Source organism: Colias eurytheme, chromosome 26 (genome assembly GCF_061535395.1).
Source record: "Colias eurytheme isolate Ceu_HAF_F1 chromosome 26, ilColEury1 Martin Lab GWU primary, whole genome shotgun sequence".
Taxonomy (NCBI): domain Eukaryota; kingdom Metazoa; phylum Arthropoda; class Insecta; order Lepidoptera; family Pieridae; genus Colias; species Colias eurytheme.
The window spans coordinates 1,741,077-1,760,788 of record NC_143005.1 but is presented as its reverse complement, the minus strand read 5'-3'; the positions used below and the strand labels follow the sequence as shown (position 1 = coordinate 1,760,788).

Below are 19,712 nucleotides of genomic sequence, written 5' to 3'. Positions count from 1 at the left end.
CAAACAAAGTTTTCCTCTTTATAATATTACTGTAGATAGTAAATTATTTTTTGAAAAATAAGGTCATAAAGAAGTTTCACTTCTTACGTGTGTACTCTAGTACACGCACACATTTTTTCATAAACAATTATATTAAAACATTTGCAAGATATTTGTCAGAGCATTTTGTGTACTTACTTTTAGTTTTGGTTTTATCTGCGATAAACCACTTTTGGCGCTCTTTTTTTCTCGAGATAAACGTTTGATTTTGTCACGATAAAAGTGGTTTATCGCAGATAAAACCAAAACTAAAAGTAATTACACAAAATGCTCTGACAAATATCTTGCAAATGTTTTAATATAATTGTTTATGAAAAAAAAAATCATAATAAGTATTACCATGTCAAGTAGAAAACGTAAAAGTGTGAAAATTAGAGCTAACTTGGTGATTTTTTTTTATCGAGTAAATTTTAATATTTTATGTTTTTGATTAAACAGAATCGTTGAACATATCATCTAGTTTGATATATATGTGGGGATGGTGTAAATAAAAACGCCAAATTAGCCCAATCAGTTTATTTCCCAGACACCGAACAAAAATACATTTTTAACAATCCTCCATTTCTTTTTGTACCGAGCCACAAAGTCAAGTCATAGACAATCATCAATCTACAGATAACATATCCACAGAGTAAATAATAGAAAAACACAGACTATAAATAAAGCTTATTATGAAATACATCTTAATATTTTATCCTATTCCCACACGGTCATCCTGCAGAATCATCTGTCCCAGATGAGTCAACAGTCGCTACCCATGGCTTCATCATATCAGCTGAGCTTGAGGTTCTCAGAGGTCCTTCACCCTGACCTATCTTCCTTAAATTATAACGTTCATTTCTCTTCTTCTCAATAACTTCATACGGGCCGAGGTATTTTGGATAAAGTTTATAACCTTGTACAAACTGTGTCCTTTTAATCGCTACTAAATCACCTACTTCGTAATTATTCGACTTCTTCCTCTTTTTATTATAATTTTTAATATTTTCATCTTGTATATTCTGAATATTTGCTTTCGCCATCCTTCTTAATTCTTCACGGTCGTTGTAATTTCTATTTATTAATTCCTCAGTCTTAACACAACCAAAATGTCCGTTTTCATGATGTTTTCTTATAATTTCATTTTGCATTTTCTTAGGTACAACCATTAATTTATTTCCATCCTTAATCTTCCATAACATTCCATTCTCTAAAACATAGTCATCATAAGATTCCTTTTCTAATACTTTCTTTATTAGTTTTATTTGCAGATCATCGTCTTGAGCTCTTCGCAAACGTGCTGCGGTATCGGTAAGTACAATTATATTCTTTATAGGCTGTCGGCTGAGAGCATCTGCATGTTTCATCCTTGCTGCAGGCCGATGTTCAATCGTGTAGTCATATTCTTCAAGTAAGAGTGCCCAGCGAGCTACTCTAGGAGGTAAGTCCTTTTTCTGCAATGTCATAGTCAAGGCGGAGCAGTCTGTAACAATTTTAAATTTAATACCTAGTAAGTATACTCTGAACTTTTTAACAGCTTCAACAATAGCTAATATTTCTAAATAATAACTGTGATACTTTTTTTCAGTAGCGGATGTCTTCTTGCTCATGTAGTAAACGGGATGCATCTTATTATCTGTTAAACTCCTTTGCAATAATACAGCACCATATCCTTCAGCACTTGCATCTGTGTGTAGTTCTGTTTCTAAATTCGGATCATAAATCTTCAAGACTGGAGATTGACATAAAATAAACTTTAATTTCTGAAATGCTTTTTCACAGTCTAAGTTAAAATTAAAAACAGTACCTTTCTTTAGTAGATCAGTCAGAGGTTTTGCTATTAATGAATAATCCTTTATAAATTTTCTAAAATAACCTGTTAGTCCGAGGAAACTTTGAAGTGACTTTATATTGTGAGGAGTCTGAAAATGTTCTACAGCGGCAATCTTCTCCACTGAAGGTTTAATTTCACCTTTTGTTTTTATTATTCCTTCATCAAGCCATTCTTTAATCTGTTTGTCAACAATGTTAAGCTCCAAAGGTGACAATCGTCGTGGATTCTGATAAACTGGTACATCATCGGTTAATAATATTTTAAGTTTTACATTTGATTCTTTAGTACATCTTTTGGGGTTATATTCTTTTATAATATTCTGTATTTTATTCTTATATTCTTTGTTTTCAATATTTGTGATATCTTCATTTTCATTCTCTAGCATTGTAAGGTGTAATATTCTTGTTGCAGTGATAGTTCCAGCCTTAAAATTGATTTCTACTTCTTTCAGTACAGGATTTCCTAATATAATGTTGACAGGGATAGCGCCATCATCAACAACATAAAATAAAGTTTCAAAATAACAATCATCAATTTCAATTTTTGCTGTGAAAGATCCTTTTGTATAAATTTCCTTTTCAGCTATTCCAGTTAAAGTCTCTGTGGTTCCTGAACTATAAGATAACAATTTTTCACCTTGAATCTTCCTAAAATAAGACATAATTATTAAATTAGCATCGCTTCCGGTATCAATCAGGGCTTCTACATCAATATTGTTTATTTTCAGCTTCTTAAAAGGTCTCACATCAATATTATTCTTAGTTGACATAATTTCCAAACTCTTCTTTATACTTTTAGAACATTCAGTTAATTTATGGCCAAACAAGTTGCATTTAAAACATTTAATGCCTTTAGTACAATAATTAGGCGACTCATGATCTAAATGTCCACAATTGAAACATCTCTTTACTCTTAATGTTTTTTGAACTTTCATGCCAATGGACTTTGATACTGAATTACTTTGAATCTTATTAGGTGAATAATATGATTTTTTCTTAATTTCTGAATAAATGTCTAACTTCTTTCTGAATTCTTTAATGTTACAAGCGCCATATAAAATATTTTTGTTGGACTCACTGTCTTTAATACCGTCGATGACATATTCCATCAGGGCTTCATCTTCAACATTCCCAAGTACTGCAAGTTCCTTCATATGTAAAAAATATTGCTGATGAGTCTCATTCATCTTCATCCGGCGTGTTGAAAGTCTCTTGTGAACAGTTGCACTGTTCAACTTCTTACCAAATTCCTCGCGGAGCTCAGACTTAAGTGTATCCCACGTGGTGGTCCCACTTAGTGAACGTGAAAATAGCTTGGCGGTCCCCGTGAGGAGCCGCTTCGAAAATATGAGTTTTTCTAATTCGCCCCATTGCATTAGAGAGGAAACGTCTTCAAATTCTTTTATGAAAGTTTCGACGCCATAAGCATCATCACCCGAAAATGGCGTCATCGATTTCTCTAAATCAGTAAAGGAAATACGCGGCGATGGTTCACCATAATCATCATCATCTTTTAATAGTCGTTTCGGCGGCATGTTGAATAATGTAAATAATAAGTTTTATATAGTCTTCAAGTCGTAATCGTTTAATCATAAGCTTCTTTAAATCTTAGTCTTCTTAGTTCATAATTCGTAAAGTCTTAATCTGGTTTAATCATCGCAATCATAATCTTCCGCTGTTTTTCTTTATTCCACCATCCCGGACGAGCCCCCAAATTATGTGGGGATGGTGTAAATAAAAACGCCAAATTAGCCCAATCAGTTTATTTCCCAGACACCGAACAAAAATACATTTTTAACAATCCTCCATTTCTTTTTGTACCGAGCCACAAAGTCAAGTCATAGACAATCATCAATCTACAGATAACATATCCACAGAGTAAATAATAGAAAAACACAGACTATAAATAAAGCTTATTATGAAATACATCTTAATATTTTATCCTATTCCCACATATATTTTATTTTTTAGATTTGGTCTTGCATATTACACGTATCATCTAATAGAAGATTGGTTATTTTGCTTTATGCGCCCCCTTAAAGCTTTTTGCATGTTATCGACAAAATCTAGCGATATTTTATATGCACCTAAATACCACAAACATCATATATCTTACAAAAACAACTTCAATAACGATACCAAACTATACATAGGTACATTTTAAAACCCATTACTAAAGCATCTCATCAAAATCATTGCAATGTTATAATGGATCCCATAAGCAGATGCACGTAATCCCATCAGGTGGGATGTAAATGAAATCGCTTGAATCTCCTTACATTTCGATGAATGCCGTGTTTCAAGTTAAATTGTGAAAGCAGGTGTGAAATGTAGTGTAAAGCCTGGAACGGCCTAAACGCCGCTCGGTCAAAGCGTGACGCCTGCTAGAGGGCGCGTGTCACACCAAACTTTTAATTAAAATTCAAATAAAGTGGATTTTTGACGTGACAACGTCTTATAATTCGATAGAGCCGGTTGCGCGCACGAAAAAACATGACTCATGCGGCGTTACCTCGCTCTGAGGCGTTCCAAGTAAGGCTTGAAGTGCAAGCGAGAGCGCGGAACGAGCGACAAAGAAGCACAATCGGACGTTGTCACGTTCAACTATCGTCAGTAAAACGACTTTACAGACAACCAATTTTTTTGAAGGGTATTAAGAGGTACATGTAATGTTTAAGTTATTGTACAGAAAAGCGTCTGTTGGGCTATTGTCACGTTATGCACATCGTGATGGTTTTTAAATAGAGCTGAGTTTGATTTAACAAAACATGTTATATAAGTTAACTGCTAGGTACTTAGAATGTTCATATTTCGACGGATTCATAAAAAAATATTTCCTTGTATTGAGATATTTTAAACGAGTTTTTAATTGCAATAAATGCATTAGTGTAAAGTTTGTTTTAGGTATATAAAGATAATAATTCATAGAACCAATGTTAGTGCCAATACGTAATACTGACATTTAATCTCAAATCGTACCAATTGATAACAAAATACAGCGATCGCCATATCTTATACAATAAATCACGACCTACGAATGAGATATGACCGACGTATAACATTGCATTTAGTTCAGGAGAAATTCGAACAATACACCCTGACCCCCCATTTTTTCGTGACGTGGCCGCTATCAATCATGTAAGTCGTACGCACTCTGTATTTCCAACCTTTTGCTAATAATAACGTGTTATGACGATAATTCTTCAGCTGTGTTCCGTCTTGAAATCCATACATATCACTGCATAGTTTATAAAACAAAGCCTGTTTTCTCTGTCTCCATATTCTTATGTATGCTTAAATCTTTAAAATTATGTAACGGATTTTGGTGTGGTTTTTTTAAATGGATTGATTGAAGAGGAAGGTCTAACACAACGAGCAAATCCGCGGACGGAAAGCAGGTACTTTATAAATGCTAACGTTTGTCTATCTGTTGCGCTTTCATGGCTTAACCACACCACCAACTCGAATGTGAAACAACGTGCTTGCAGAAGGGTTGAAGTTGAAGAAAGAGCAGTTTTTATTTAACCTACTTTGTTATCGAGTTCAAATAAAAGAAGCATATTTTAGCCCGTAGTCTTGCTCAAAATATGATTTTTATTGAGAACGTTTTATTAAATTTATTATTGTCTGTCTAGCTTGATTAAGTAATTTAGTAAGTTTATCAAGGGTCGAAATGTTTATCTTGTGAAAAGTATTTATTCAATATGCTCGAGGGTCATTCTCACTCTTTCAATAACGTTTTATTAATCTGTTTACTTACGAACTTAAATAAGATTTTCTTAGCTAACAATTTCTTAAATTAAATATACATTTAGACTATAATTAGATTTCTAGTCGTATATTATTTGCTTGGATATTTTTTGTTATTAATGACGTACGTATCGACTTTTACATAGGTATATGCCTATGTAAATGTAAATAATTCAGAACAAACTGGTTTTCCATTCCAGCCATTCATGAGTATATCGTCGCTTCAGCCGTGGGACGTCCACTGCTGGACAAAGGTCTTCCTCAAAGATTTCCAGTACGACCGGTCACCGGCGGCCTGCATCCAGCGGCTCCCTGCCACTCGGACCAGGTCGTCTGTCCATCTTGTGGGAGGTCGTCCCACGCTTCGTCGTCCCGTTCGTGGCCTCCATTCCAGAACCTTTTTGCCCCAACGGCCATCGGTTCTACGGGCTATGTGCCCCGCCCATTGCCACTTCAATTCATGAGTATATACTGAAGTTATAATATTTTAATTTCTAGTTTTGTGGTTTCTAATCAATTAATATTATAAGTCCTTATCTTAAAAAAAGAGTCCACATTTAAAAAAATGTTGTGTGGTTTTATGAAACCACGGTAAAAGTGAAACTGTTCGAACGGTTCCGAACACTGCTTTGTGTAGCGCATGTCGCGTGACGGTCGGCTGCCGAGTAGGTAGCCGCGATACACGCGACATGCGCTACACAGACCAAAAAGTTTGAGACGATGTAATAAAAGTTTCACTTTAATAATATTGAGCTGTATACTTTCACTTGGCATATCCCTTTATCATGTTACGTTTCGGTGTAATACGCGGTCAGGCTTATTCACGCTCCGCCTGTAGTAATGGCGAACATTCATTTTGGATACATTTACGATATCCGCGGATGATTTGTGGCTTCAAATATACATTACGTGTGTTTGTATACTTCTGGCCGTATATAACACCGACATGTAATTGTTAGGGTTGTGTTGTTAAATAGATATTTGAGACCCTCATTTGCGAGAAGGAACAAGAAAACGGGTTTATAAAATAATTACATATTGTAGCATGACAAAAAAAAATATTCCTATCTTGAAATATATACTTCAGTATTAGTGATGTTTTATTTCGTGTTTATTTTTAACTTTAAATTCTTTTGAAATAAGATCTGGAGCAATTCGAGCCGTAAAGAATTTGAAATAAGTAAAAAAGCATAAACCTTAGGTGTAAATATAGCGAGAACTCAGAAATTCGAAGCATATGAAGTGAGGAAAAAACTAAATTAATTTGTTTACATTAAATTAACCTTAAATCTGACCTATTTAGGTGAAAATGTGCCTGAAATGTGATTCTAAAAATTCTCTTTAGCGAGGAAATTCAAAGCGCTTTTTAAATGTAAGCGCCAGTAATTTTGTCTCTGGTCTCTTTGCTATTTTATATTTTTTTAATTGGGTACACCGCGGTAATTAATATTTAGGCCGGATTAAATTAGAATTTTTAAATTAAGAATCATCTGATAGGTTTTCATGTGGTTTTATGCTTATCAAAGTTGGTAATAATTGAGTAAATTAAATATGAAGATTTGTTACTTTTTAAGAAATAAGGGCTTACTAATTGAAATGAAATTACATGAAATGAAATGAAATAATTCGTAAGTATGTGCTGATTATTAACAAAATAACTTCTCATTATAATTTGCACTGTATGCTTTATTCTCTCTGATGGAATAAATATAAGTCTTAATACCTATTGGTCACCAAAAAGTACATAATATATGAATATTCGCATTCGCATAAAACATCACCTATCGCCACATAAAAACGTACGCATCCCATTACACGCTCGTATCGGGAAAAACACGTATTTATTAAGGCCCATCGTATCGAAATATTACGGTACCTATAAGATGTACCCTTAGGTTTTATAAATGGCCCTGTATAAGTCGACTATTAAATGTATGGAATTTCGTTCTACATTGAGGGGAATGACATCTCATCTGCATGTAAGTATTTTCATTCCATAACACATAGGTTTTAGACTTATTGATAGCATTTCATAACATAGATGTATTTGTTTCACAATAATTGATAGCTTAGTTGAAACATTGCTGCTTTGTACGCTTACTGTGTCTCTAATACCTTATTTGAAAATTTTTGATGTAAATTTTCCTACATTGTCACATAACATCAGAAAATTTATCATGAACTTGTGTCCTATGTATGCCGGTCAAAATCAACAATTGGCATATAATAAATAAATAAATAAAGTTTTCTGAATTTAATTTTGCGTTCAACTTTATTTTATCCTGATGCGTTCAATCGTTGAATAGAAAAAGTACCTAAGTGACAATTCAGCCCAAAACACTTTCAAAAATGGACATTTAGCATTTACAAATTTCAATATAATATGTATAATTGTATATTTAAATATGAAGTCACCAAAATTAAATTGTTTCTACATAAAACATCATTACTTTTCATTTCGTCATTAAAATGATTACAATCATCACAAAATGATGAGATAAGCCTGTGTCAGAAATCCGAGTGATTTATGTCATCTGTGATTATTCCAGAGCAATTATCCTTAACAGATATCATTATAATGTTTGGAGTAAGGCTTGGGTGACGGGAATGAAATTTATTTTTTATCTTTTATATTATTTTTATGTTATATTAAGGGCTGATTTTTCAATCCTTGGTAAATACTTATTCGTCAAATAACGTACTAAACTACCATTTCAAAAATGTATTCTTTGGCTTTACGGGTGACATTTTAATATTATCTTTATTGGGCGGATAAGTTTTAACTTTTAACTATGGATTGAAAAATGGCACATTGCATGTAACCAAGAAGCTTATATCTAATACACTGGAGATTTCAGTATGAACATTAACTTGTAACAAGAAAATATGACGTTGAATGACGCCTGTATGTTTTTTATCCCTTTCACACCTAGGTAGTTAGTTAGGTGTGAAAGGGATAAAAAACATACAGGCGTCATTCAAGGTCATATTTTATTGTTCTTGCATTCTTGCATGTAACTGATGAAAATATATTTTTTTGATTGTGATCGTGAGGGTTACTTAAAATTTCCACTTCGTAAAAGCCTACGTAACACAACGTAATTATACAAAATGTAATTATGCAATTATTAGAAACTAGCTCTGATTGGTTCGATCAAACAATCAAAAGAAATAAAATAAAAATAAAAAATCATTTATTGCGTAACAATACATTAACATAAATTATACAAACTCGACGATCGCCTCAACTAGGTATAAACCTGTGCTAGAGACGACCGACGCCTTCCACATAAGTCTTAGCCATATAGTATTGTACTATGCAAAATTAAATTATTACATTATTAATTAGGTTATTGAGAAAATGTACAAATACTCTTCCGCTTTATAATATTGGTATAGATGAGGCATTTGGTATCATAAATTGAATCTAGCTTGATACACTAAAACAGCTAGGTTTTTCACTAAATCTTTTGAACACATGTACCTACACATGTAATATTTCACCCACATCATCTCGATACTTTGCGTTCTTCCACCGTGCGTTTTAGGAGGAACTTCCTACCGTGCACTACTCCTCTGTGGAACGACCTTCCAAATTCGGCTTTTCCCAAGGACTACAATTTGGATTACTTTAAGAAGAGAGCGTACTCCTCCCTCAAAGGCCGGCAACGCAACCACAGTACTCCAGAGTCTGTGGTTGTTCATGGGCGGCGTCAATCATCTCAGCTTTCTGTACGATGACGCGCAAGCTCGTTTGCCGACCTATACATAAAAAAAGAAGTTATAACTATTTAATGCAGAATATTGCAAGTAGGACACATAATTATAAGTGTACAAAGCAAATCTATCCCTAATCAGGTATTAAATTATCTGTGTCTGCATTAACGCAGTTAGTAGTTGCTGGATCAATCACTAAAACGCATCCTCCTATAAACAGGACCATATTCCATAAGACGAATGATTGGTATGCGAAATTAGTCGTATAATGTCAACCATATAATATGTTCATTATGGTGTTTAGTATGCGTGAACAGTGTCACTTCACGAGCCGTTACACATCATCTAGTTTTCATCGTATTGAGATTATAGCTAACATTGATATTGTATGTATGTATGTAAACCCGACTCCTATATTAACTCGACTTGACGTTAAACAGACAGATGAATTCAAACTTTGTACACCTATCCCTCGGTCACAATATTAATATAAGAGTATTTTTGAAGTGAAAATTTTAAGGTCGCGTCATGGCAATACCGTCACGTTATGAAGTAATGCGACGATTTTAGTACGAAGATTCACTCGTACACGTGTGATCGGCATACACGCTCTTTTTTAACTATATTTATTTATTTTTAAGGGACAAAAGCCTGATATTTTCAGATTTCAAGTATGTTTGTATTCTGTTGTAACTTTTGTAAAAATATTTACTTATCGTATTCGGAGTAAGAGGTTATATTTTTTTTCCTAGGAAAATAATATTTTTACTTGTAGTACAAATAAGTTATTGGTATGATTGGTCACCTATATTTACAACGTGTACGTGCGGAATATTTGGTCTATGTACAGAAGTTACCCAATAATGGTGCAAAATATTATTACTCACGTCACGTCACGTCACCATCACGTCAGTCCTTTTTTGAATGAAGCTAAAATTTTAAATATGGAAAGCCGACGTCAAGTGCATTTTTCTAAGTTTCTTTTTGGGATTATTATTAATGAGCGTCCAACGTACCTTTACCAGAGGCTTCATTTTTGTAGGGATAAAGGACGCAAATCGCTTGTCAATGAAACCAGGGGTATGAGTCAAAAGCTACTTATTGTGCCCAAACATCACACAACCGCTTTCAGAGGCAGTTTCAGTTATAATGCTACGAAGTGTTGGAACAACTTGCCTCCACCCTTACGTAACCTTCGTTGCATTAATAACTTCAAAAATAAAGTTGCTGCTTTTATTTTTAAAAAACAACCGTAACCTACTGTAGAATGTAGCATCTCTCTTTTGTGTCTATTTATCTGTATGTATGTTTATTAATTTTTTATTTTCGTTATTATTTTCTAGTATATGTACATTCCTATGCCTTCTTTTTATATGTATAATATTTATAACGTGTAATATTGTTTATTTTATTAATATAATTTCTATCCCTCTATACTTCGGTCTGTAGCTGTACTTCAAACATTGGGGGCCACTGAAAATCAGTGCTGTGCTGTTGAAGGCACAGCTTAATACTGAGTTGGTCCCCTTTTTGCTAAAGGTCTGCCACACTTTTGTCTTTTTCTGTGTTTTTTGTATTCCTTATTCTTTTCATTATATCTGTTGTTGGCTTTTGGCGAAATAAATTATTCTTATTCTTATTCTTATTCTTACTCTGTGCTTCCATTTTCAGTTCATCTTCAAGGAACATTGAAATTATTTTGCAACTTTTTGTGACTAAGAATTTGTCGTCATCAGTTGGGTTTTTGGAATAAGCAATTGAATAAGTGATTTTTAATCGAATCTATGATTAGTATTATAAAGCTGAAGTTTGTTTGTTTGAACGCGCTAATCTCAGTACCTAACTACAGACTACTGGTCCGATTTGAAAAGTTTTTGCGATGTAAGATAGCCCATTTATCGAGGAAGGCTATAGGCTATATATCATCATGATAAAAAAGCAGGAGCGGAGCAATGCAGGGAGAACTGGCACAGCTAGTCTAATATAAGAAATAATTTCATCTATGAATTCCAAGTAATAAATAACTCTCATAATCCAAACCAACAAATAAACATGAATATTTATTTCACGTTGTAAACTAACGATTCATATAACTGATTGAGCTTGCGGGATAATCGTTTTATTTGCACTATATTTTACAATAATTTACATGTTTTATTTTATCACAGAAGCCATTGTTCATTTCAGCTAAACGGGCGACAGTATCGAGGGGACAATCGCGAACAAATAGCGTAATTTGTCTTGTTTTTGTATGGTTTGCGACACATTGTTTTGATAAATGATGAACAGGATTTTTTGGTGAATGTAATATATTATAGTGGTTTTTAGTTTGTGCTGAAATACATCAGTGTTCTGCTGAAGTTAAAACGGAAGGTTTTTTAGCGAGGAAGGTTTGATTGCTTTGAATGTAAAGATTATCCTGAAATTCAGTTAACGTAATTTTCACGAACACAAATCTTTTCAAAGTTAGAAATGCCTATTTTAACCGCATTTGCCGTTGAATTGTATGAATTTTTTTGTATTTTACTTTTTTAAGTCATAACTGAAAGCGAAAAAAACATACCTTATAATAGAAATTCGGATACAATGATTTAGATATCATAACTATTAACTTAAACAAGTTTGAAATTGAGTATAATAAGTCCAATTAAAGAACTTACCGATACCTGACTTTGTATGAAATTCTAAGCCATAAGGGTCTTTAATAAAGGCTTCTTATAGCAACATTTCCGATACCGAAGTAACGGTCAGTTTAAATCGTTCCACAAAATTTAATGGGGCCACAAGGAAAATCCGTCCTATTACGGCGATCTCCAGCGAGTTGGTTTACTGACAATTCGTTTATAGGTTAAGCTGTCTGTGTCAGTACTCTGCTTTGTATGTAGTTATAGGATTGCTGCCAATCTAGTATAGATTGTAGTGTAACGGATACTTGAAGGGTTGGGATTATGCCTGGTTCTTCGTTTGTCTGTTGGAATATAGTTTATGTTGTTATTATGAACTAGCGGTCCGCCCCGGCTTCGCCCGTGGTACATATTTACGTTTTCTCTACATAAAAACCATCCTCGTACTTCAAGGAATATAATAAAAAAAGAATTATCGAAATCGGTTCAGCCGTTCTCGAGTTATGCGCTTACCAACACATTTTGCGATTCATTTTTATATATAAAGATTAGGGGTGCTCTGGTGATTGCGTGGTAATTAGAAGAAATTGCACATAAGAGAAGGTTCGGTGTATAGATATGTGCGTGCATTTTTTTATGCAATATGAGGCAACAGAGCAGACGCGTCACCTGGTCGTAAGTGCTCCACGTCGCCCATATGTACCCACAGTGCCAGAGACATTGTGAGTATGTTGCCGGCCTTTCAGGTAGGAATATGCTCTCTTCTTGAAGTTCATAGCCGTTTGGAAAAGTCGCAGGAGGGAGTTTGTTCCAGATGTCTGTAGTGTGCGTTAAGAAAAGCATTATACTGTATATAATGTATGTATACTGTCCGATGAATGCTACAGGTATAATTATTTGTAGTATTAATCAACGTTTTATTGATTTCGTGACAATTACGGTCATGGTCACTTGGGAGTTTCTATTTTAACTTTTTTTATTCTTCTATTCCACTTTTAATGATTTTTTTTCAAATATAACGAGAGCGACAGAGCCTACATAAGAAAATGGAATATAGAGCGAGAGCATTTAGCCAAATTACCCTAATATTGAGGCATTTTGCAACAATATTTTTATTCACGAAATTCTCACTCCAGGTAAAGTTTTCCAAGCATTTGAAAGAAAGAAAGAAAGAAAGAAAGAAAGAAAGAAAAGACATTTATTTCTAGATAAAGGTACACACACACAAGAAGAAAACACAAAATAGAAGAAAAAAGAAAGTCTTGAAAGAATTTGAATCCTCGCTTTTCAGCTGTGTGTATCAGTCATAGTATAAAAAGGCCTTTGATTGTCCTCCCATGAATATGCAACGGTGTCGAGGTTTTGGAGTATTGTAACGAAGCGTGCGGTAACAATTTTACAATTGTTTATTTTTAATATTGAGATGGTGATTTTGTCCCTTTGGTTGTGATTTTGCGGTTTTTGTTTGTGATTCGATGTGGCTTGTGTAAATCAGGGTTTCATGTTGAAATAAGTTTCACGTTTGAGATATTGTCTTTAAACTAGTAGAAATGAATACAACAAGCGAATAATATTATTTATATTAGGTGTGCATTGCTACTTAATTGTAATATGTTATTGTACTCGATGAGAATCATTAAATGTAACACCTGTTAATTTAAAATTAAATAACTAAATAAATATACGATTTTAGTTTTGATTTACAATTTTTTGCATTGTTGATATGAATTTCCGCTGCATTTGAAGATATTTTAATTGGTTAAATTCGACTATTACACGTCGGAAGCTTCTCAATTCGTAACATATAATTTTTAAAATATTTAACGTATTCCTCCTCAAATATTTTCCATGTACAACAGTAAAGCAATACATCTTCTGAACTTTAAAACTGTTTGTCTAATAAATGATATCAGGAACATAGTGCAGCGTATCGATCATGTTTAGTTGACACAAACGCTTTTAGTTAAGGTTATTGATATTGATCGTGCCACCAGTTTATTCGTTTTATATTGGTGCAAGCCATGCAAGCAAATCAGATTTGGAAAAAAAAAATTGGTAAAGATTTGGAGGAGGTTGGTAGCTTTAAATGTAGTAAAAATGTGACATTTAATTTATGGAATATTAATGTAAATAGATCTTGCACGTTAACGGTATACTGACAACAAGGTCTTTTATAACATTTTTGACTGACCGGTTGGCTTGTGTGGCCCTGCCTTCCAAGCCAGAGGTCGTGGGTTCGATTCCCACCCGGGGCAAATGTTTGTGTGATGAACATAGATGTTTGCTCTGTGTCTGGGTGGTAATTATGTATTTATTTAAAATTATATATGTATGTTTATCAGCCATCTGGTTTCCATAACACAAGCGAAAGCTTAATATGGGATCGGATCGTGCCGTGTGTGAAAATTGTTCTGAAATATTAAAAAAAATATTTTTTGTTATAATTTTTGTACCGATCAAAGACCTATAGAAACAATAGCTTGCTCTGACATAAAAAAAACTTACATTTTACGTAATTTTACCCTTTTCAGTAAATTACCTTCATACGATTTGGTTACAATAATAATTAATGTTCACTTATAACAACATTTAATGTATTAAACAAACCACATGAAACATCAATGTACACAAAGCAATGTAATCAGCGAACTTAGGTCTACAAGTTGTTCAATTTACTTTCCATGAGACAGCTCATTCGTCTCCTGTTTTCAAGTACTGTTACATAGCCTAAGCAAGAAAACTTTCTAATTTAATAGCGGAGAATAAAACGATCGCTGGTTACTTGTTACGTCTTTAATCAACTTTTGGAAACAAATCTCTTTATTTCTTTCAAAATGAAAGGAATTTTTTGATTTCATCTTCGAGTTTTAGAGGTTTTCGTCTAGTTGTTTTCGTTAAGTTCTAATGATTAGTCTAGAGATAAGAATGATAAAAATCTTGTTCCGGTAACAAACAGAAGGCAAATTACATATAACTTAATTATTGTAGTAAACAAAACCCATACAATAAAGCGTTTATCAAAATAATATGTTTATTAGAGAATTTATACGTTAATAACCAAATTTAAACGACAATTAAACCCTACTTGCAATGCCTGACATGGTGATTTGTTTTTAAATTTATGGCTTTTAAAATCTCTGCATAATACCCCTACATGGAGAAATATTTGCGAGATTTGCTAAACTATTTAATCTGCTTAAACTGTATATAATGTAAAACTACAAAACAAATGCACGTGCCGTTCAAAGTTGAAACTTTCAAAGGATCACATTTACAGCTGTGTTACGAGTAACTCTATGAGTTCAAAGCGGTTCACTTTTTAGTTTACTGTTGAGAATGGTTGAGACTTATGTGTAAGCAGTTACGTCCGGTTCAAACTGGTTTTTGTTTGTATGAATATGGCACGTTTTCGTAAAAGTTGTTAAAATTGTTGTCGTTCGTTATATTGTATTTTAGTTAGAATAAAATTTATTCTTATCATCTTTTTTGAGGCACTGCATGAATTTCAAACAGTATTTACTATAACAGTTTAGCTATTAGATCTGTAGAAAAATCTGATTGACATCGAAAAAACAAGAAAAATTCACACAAACAATATTCAATAACGATGGACGGAAAGAAAAATAAATAATTATAATTCTGTTATTAATAAAAAAATCGCAATACTTGTAAAATAAATGTTAATTTTACAATAAAACATTGCTACTTTTGTTACTGAAATAGCCTCGAGCGACGATGAACTGAAAATTCATTTATTTCCCCTTAATTTATTATTTCCTTTGTGTTATTGAAATCAACACAAAAAATTGTCGGATTTTCAGACTTCAATACGTGCAAATTAAATATGATTTGACATTTCAGTGATACATTTTATTGATATCTCAATTATCGTAAATATTTAAGAAATACTTGCCTTCTGTTGGTTCCATCTTAACCATGTAATAAAGTGAAACAATCAGTAAACGAAAAGAGCTTCAAAAACAAACAAGTGAAACTTAATTAAGTCTATAAATGTGCTGTGTAACAATCCCAAGTCGACTTATAGCTGTTATTACTTACAAGGTTTGCCCCGCGGTTTTAACAATATTGGTCCGCTCCTGTTAGTCTTAGCATGATGATATATAGCTTAAAGCCTTTCTCGATAAATTGGCTATCTTACACTGAAATAATTTTTCATATCGGACCAGTAGTTCCTGAGATAAGCGCGTTCAAACAAACAAACAACAGACACACAGACGTCAGTTTTGCAAAGGCAAGATTAAATTTACCGATATCACTACATAGTATGAAACAAAGTCGCTTTCTCAGTCCCTATGTCCCTATGTATGCTTAAATCTTTAAACTACGCAACGGATTTTGATGCGGTTTTTTTAATAGATAGCGTGATTCAACAGGAATAGTATATATGTAATTTATTATGTTTTAGACAAAGCGGGCGAAGCCGCGGGCGGAAAGCTAGTTTATCATAAGTATGCTCTAATATATTATTTACCGAAAACAGTACTAATCGTTACATTTTAATTAGGGAATGCAATCCCGACTCGAGATTGCAAATTCGGGATCCCGCGGGATTAGAAATATCAATCCCGTGGGATCCCGGAATTTTCGGGATCCCGTCTAATTAAAAAAAAAGTTGAATTCAGATGACTGAAAAAGCGAATAACTGCTTGTTTGTGATAGTGAGGTTAACTAAAATAACATATTACTCGAAAGAAAATAAAAACCTTTATTCTTTAATCTTACCAACTAAATAATAATCAGGTTGTAAGGAAATTAACGTAGGTAAATTAAGTAATCAAAACAATAAGCTTATTTCAAGGGAATTAGGAAAAGAGTGATTTTGAAAATGACTCCTTAAAAAACAAAGGGTATTAATAGTTTCATCTGCTAAACGGCATCTAATGTCCGTTGCAATGTACCCGCTGCTGAGAATGCCATGCCGTGGCGAAGCAATTACATATATGCAAACTGCAAAAATCGCGCCCTTGTTCCTCCACACTCAAACAAATCCATTTCTTTTTTAATGGTAGATTCTAATTTGTCTAAGCTCGTGGACGTGGATATGTTACGGCTAAAAGTAGGTGTGAACATAAACGTAAGATTAGCCGGCTAAACTTAGGTTTATCTTCGTGAAGCAGCTAAAGTTCGATAACATGTTTGTTTGCGTCGTGATATTCCATATTTAGCCGGTTAATGTGCACATTAACCGAAACGAAACGGCTAAAAATGTATTCGATGGGCGCGCCGGGCCGTTGGAGGGCTTGAGAGGTGGGGAGACAACGCGCGCACACGTGGTAATGTTTTGGTTTAGTATTGTGTATTAATTGTAATAATTGTTATTTTGAATACCTACATATGTATTACATAAAAGTATGTGTAATGAAAGTGATTATTTTTTAATAAAGTTTTCGTGTCAAAATAGTAAACATTATTACATAGTTTCCTTTTCCATTTCCTTCTACATTTTTAGCCAAGAGCCTGCAGTTACACTTAAGTTTAGCCGGCTAAAGATAGAACAAACTAACATTAACACCTCGTCGAGGATAAACCTAAGTTTAGCCGGCTAATCTTAAGTTTATGTTCTCATCTACCTTTAGCCGTAACAGATATACGTGCAAAAGGACTTTTAGAAGCTCGCAGAGTTTCTTCTAATTCCTCTTGAATTAGAAAAAACTCTGCGCCCAATCCCGTCAATCTCGAACGGGATCTCGTCATATGATGCGTCGGGATTGATCCCGAAAAATTACACGAGATCTCGCGAGATCGGGATCCCGCGGGATCGGGATTGCATTCCCTAATTTTAATACAGCTTAAAAAGCAAAAAGTAGAAAAGTTTTCCCGGAAAAGTAGAATTAAGGGTGAAATAAGAAAGGGTTCAACAAAAACATAGACGAGGTCACGGGAAATGATTAGTAAGTTAATTAATAAGGGCAAAGGGCTCCCTCGTGTTTTATGTGCTATATAAATTAACTTTTCTCAACTTCCATAAGACAAATTATTAATTTTTCATATTAAATACGCCATGAGGCTTTAATACCACAATCATCGTATTAAGGGCTTGGTCTAGTAGTGCAAACAAATGCATCCTGTCATCCTATATGTAAATAATACAAATGTACTAAGGGAAAGTTGCTCCACTTAATTTTTAAAAATTAAATCATTCGTATAATTTAATATTCGTAATAAGTACCAAAAATGACAATTTGAAACAATTTTCGTGAAAATTACACCGGGTGATTTTTTTTTTATCAGTACACAAAATTTGCGAATACTTTCTATTGATATCTTCAACTTCATGTTTATATAACTGATCAACTTTTAAAAAGAAATTTGGACGAAATATAAAAAAAATAAGCTTTCCATACAAAATGCATAACTCTATACATTTTTTTCGGCCTAAGTTTCTTAGTGAAAGTTATTCAGTTTAACTAATAAAACGGATAAACAAATTTTGTATTTAATAAAAAAAAATGTAATGTTTGTGTTAAAAAATTATAAAATAGAAAAATACGCAAATGAAAACAAAAGATATTTATTACTGACTAGCTTCCGCCCGCGACTCCGTCTTCGCGTCTTCTACAGATTTATTATATTATGTATAATATATAGATTAATATTGATAAACCTAATAAATCTTTTGCTAGCATTCTGATGCTTTATCGGTTGCACTGGATTAATCTCTTTTTTTTCAATCGCTTGAATGATATAGGATGGGTCCTTGATGGGCATCGAATGCTGAAGTCTCGAATCAATCAATTCTGACAGTAGGCAATTTATGTAAAATCTTGATAATGGTCCATCATTTTATTTTGCCTAAACGTTACATACTTTTTTATATATTCTATTTTTAACGAATGATTCACTCCAGTCCAAACAGCAAATAAGCAGACTTCTGCTTCTGCAACGTTTAGTTGTCCCTGAATTTGAAAAAATAGTCATGATTCTTATCTATGACAAAAGTGTTATTTTTTGCATTGTATTTCAAATATTAAATTTTTTTTAACCGCATCTTCCGCATTCATGTCTTTTGCCGGAATTAGACATTTAACTTCTACTAGTCCCATTTTCCCTTTTTGATATGGGAGTGTATAAAGTAAATTTTTTAGATATTTCTCGTTATACTTTTAAAAAGTTATTATTGTCATTTTGCTCATTAGGTAAAGTAATTTCGATATCAGTTTTAAGTTTTTTGATACCTGCAATAATAACGTCATAATCGCCTGCACATACTTATCGATTACACCCTGTATACAATCCACCATCCACATTCATAATGTTTTCCTGTCCTCCTCTCCTTTACGCTGTTCACCGATACATTTTAAATGAGTAAATCTGCTACCACTGAAGGATGTTTCATTGTGCTCAGCAAATTTTCACCACTGTTGTCGATTATTTGTTTTTCATTTTTAATCAGCAATTGGGAATTATCAGTTTTGTTTTTTGCAGATTGGTGATGTACCCTAACAATACGTCGAAAAGGGAAAGCATCAACGAATTATCGTTTTCGTCCTCTTTTTTTATTCTTCGCGTCTCTGTTACTTCTGTTTGTTTAGTTCTCAACCCCACTGAATTTTCTATGTTATTGTGATCTTCCATTACATCTGAGTTTTGATGATGTGATGATAATCCATTCGTTTTAATATTGGTACTTAGAGTTGGTAGACTAAACTAGAAATGGTGGACTAAATTTGTCAGCGCGTCTGTAAGATCAGAATATAAAACCAACATCCTGTATTTAAGTTACAAAATTAATAATCAAACAACATGCCG

The 19,712-nt window shown here is 33.4% G+C and overlaps 2 protein-coding genes across 5 annotated transcripts; both read right to left on the bottom strand.

Annotated features, from left to right (window-relative positions):
• Positions 1 to 540: 540 nt before the first annotated feature.
• LOC149897032 (uncharacterized) lies at positions 541 to 2,654 on the bottom strand. Of its 4 annotated transcripts, none has more exons than XM_090116652.1 (2): positions 1,826 to 2,654; positions 541 to 1,750 (listed from the first exon to the last, which is right to left on the bottom strand). In XM_090116652.1, exons 1-2 carry the CDS (start codon positions 2,619 to 2,621, stop codon positions 750 to 752), a joined length of 1,797 nt encoding a protein of 598 aa, XP_089972778.1. In that variant the 5' UTR covers positions 2,622 to 2,654; the 3' UTR covers positions 541 to 749. The 4 variants fall into 4 exon arrangements, with proteins under 4 accessions (XP_089972778.1, XP_089972780.1, XP_089972779.1 ...); XM_090116654.1 differs by having other exon boundaries at positions 541 to 1,501; XM_090116653.1 differs by having other exon boundaries at positions 1,895 to 2,654.
• Positions 2,655 to 2,659: 5 nt separating this feature from the next.
• LOC149897031 (uncharacterized) lies at positions 2,660 to 3,795 on the bottom strand. Its single transcript, XM_090117023.1, has 2 exons — positions 2,763 to 3,795; positions 2,660 to 2,701 (listed from the first exon to the last, which is right to left on the bottom strand). The coding sequence occupies exons 1-2, from the start codon at positions 3,384 to 3,386 to the stop codon at positions 2,660 to 2,662; spliced, it is 666 nt and encodes a 221-aa protein (XP_089973149.1). The 5' UTR covers positions 3,387 to 3,795.
• Positions 3,796 to 19,712: the final 15,917 nt, after the last annotated feature.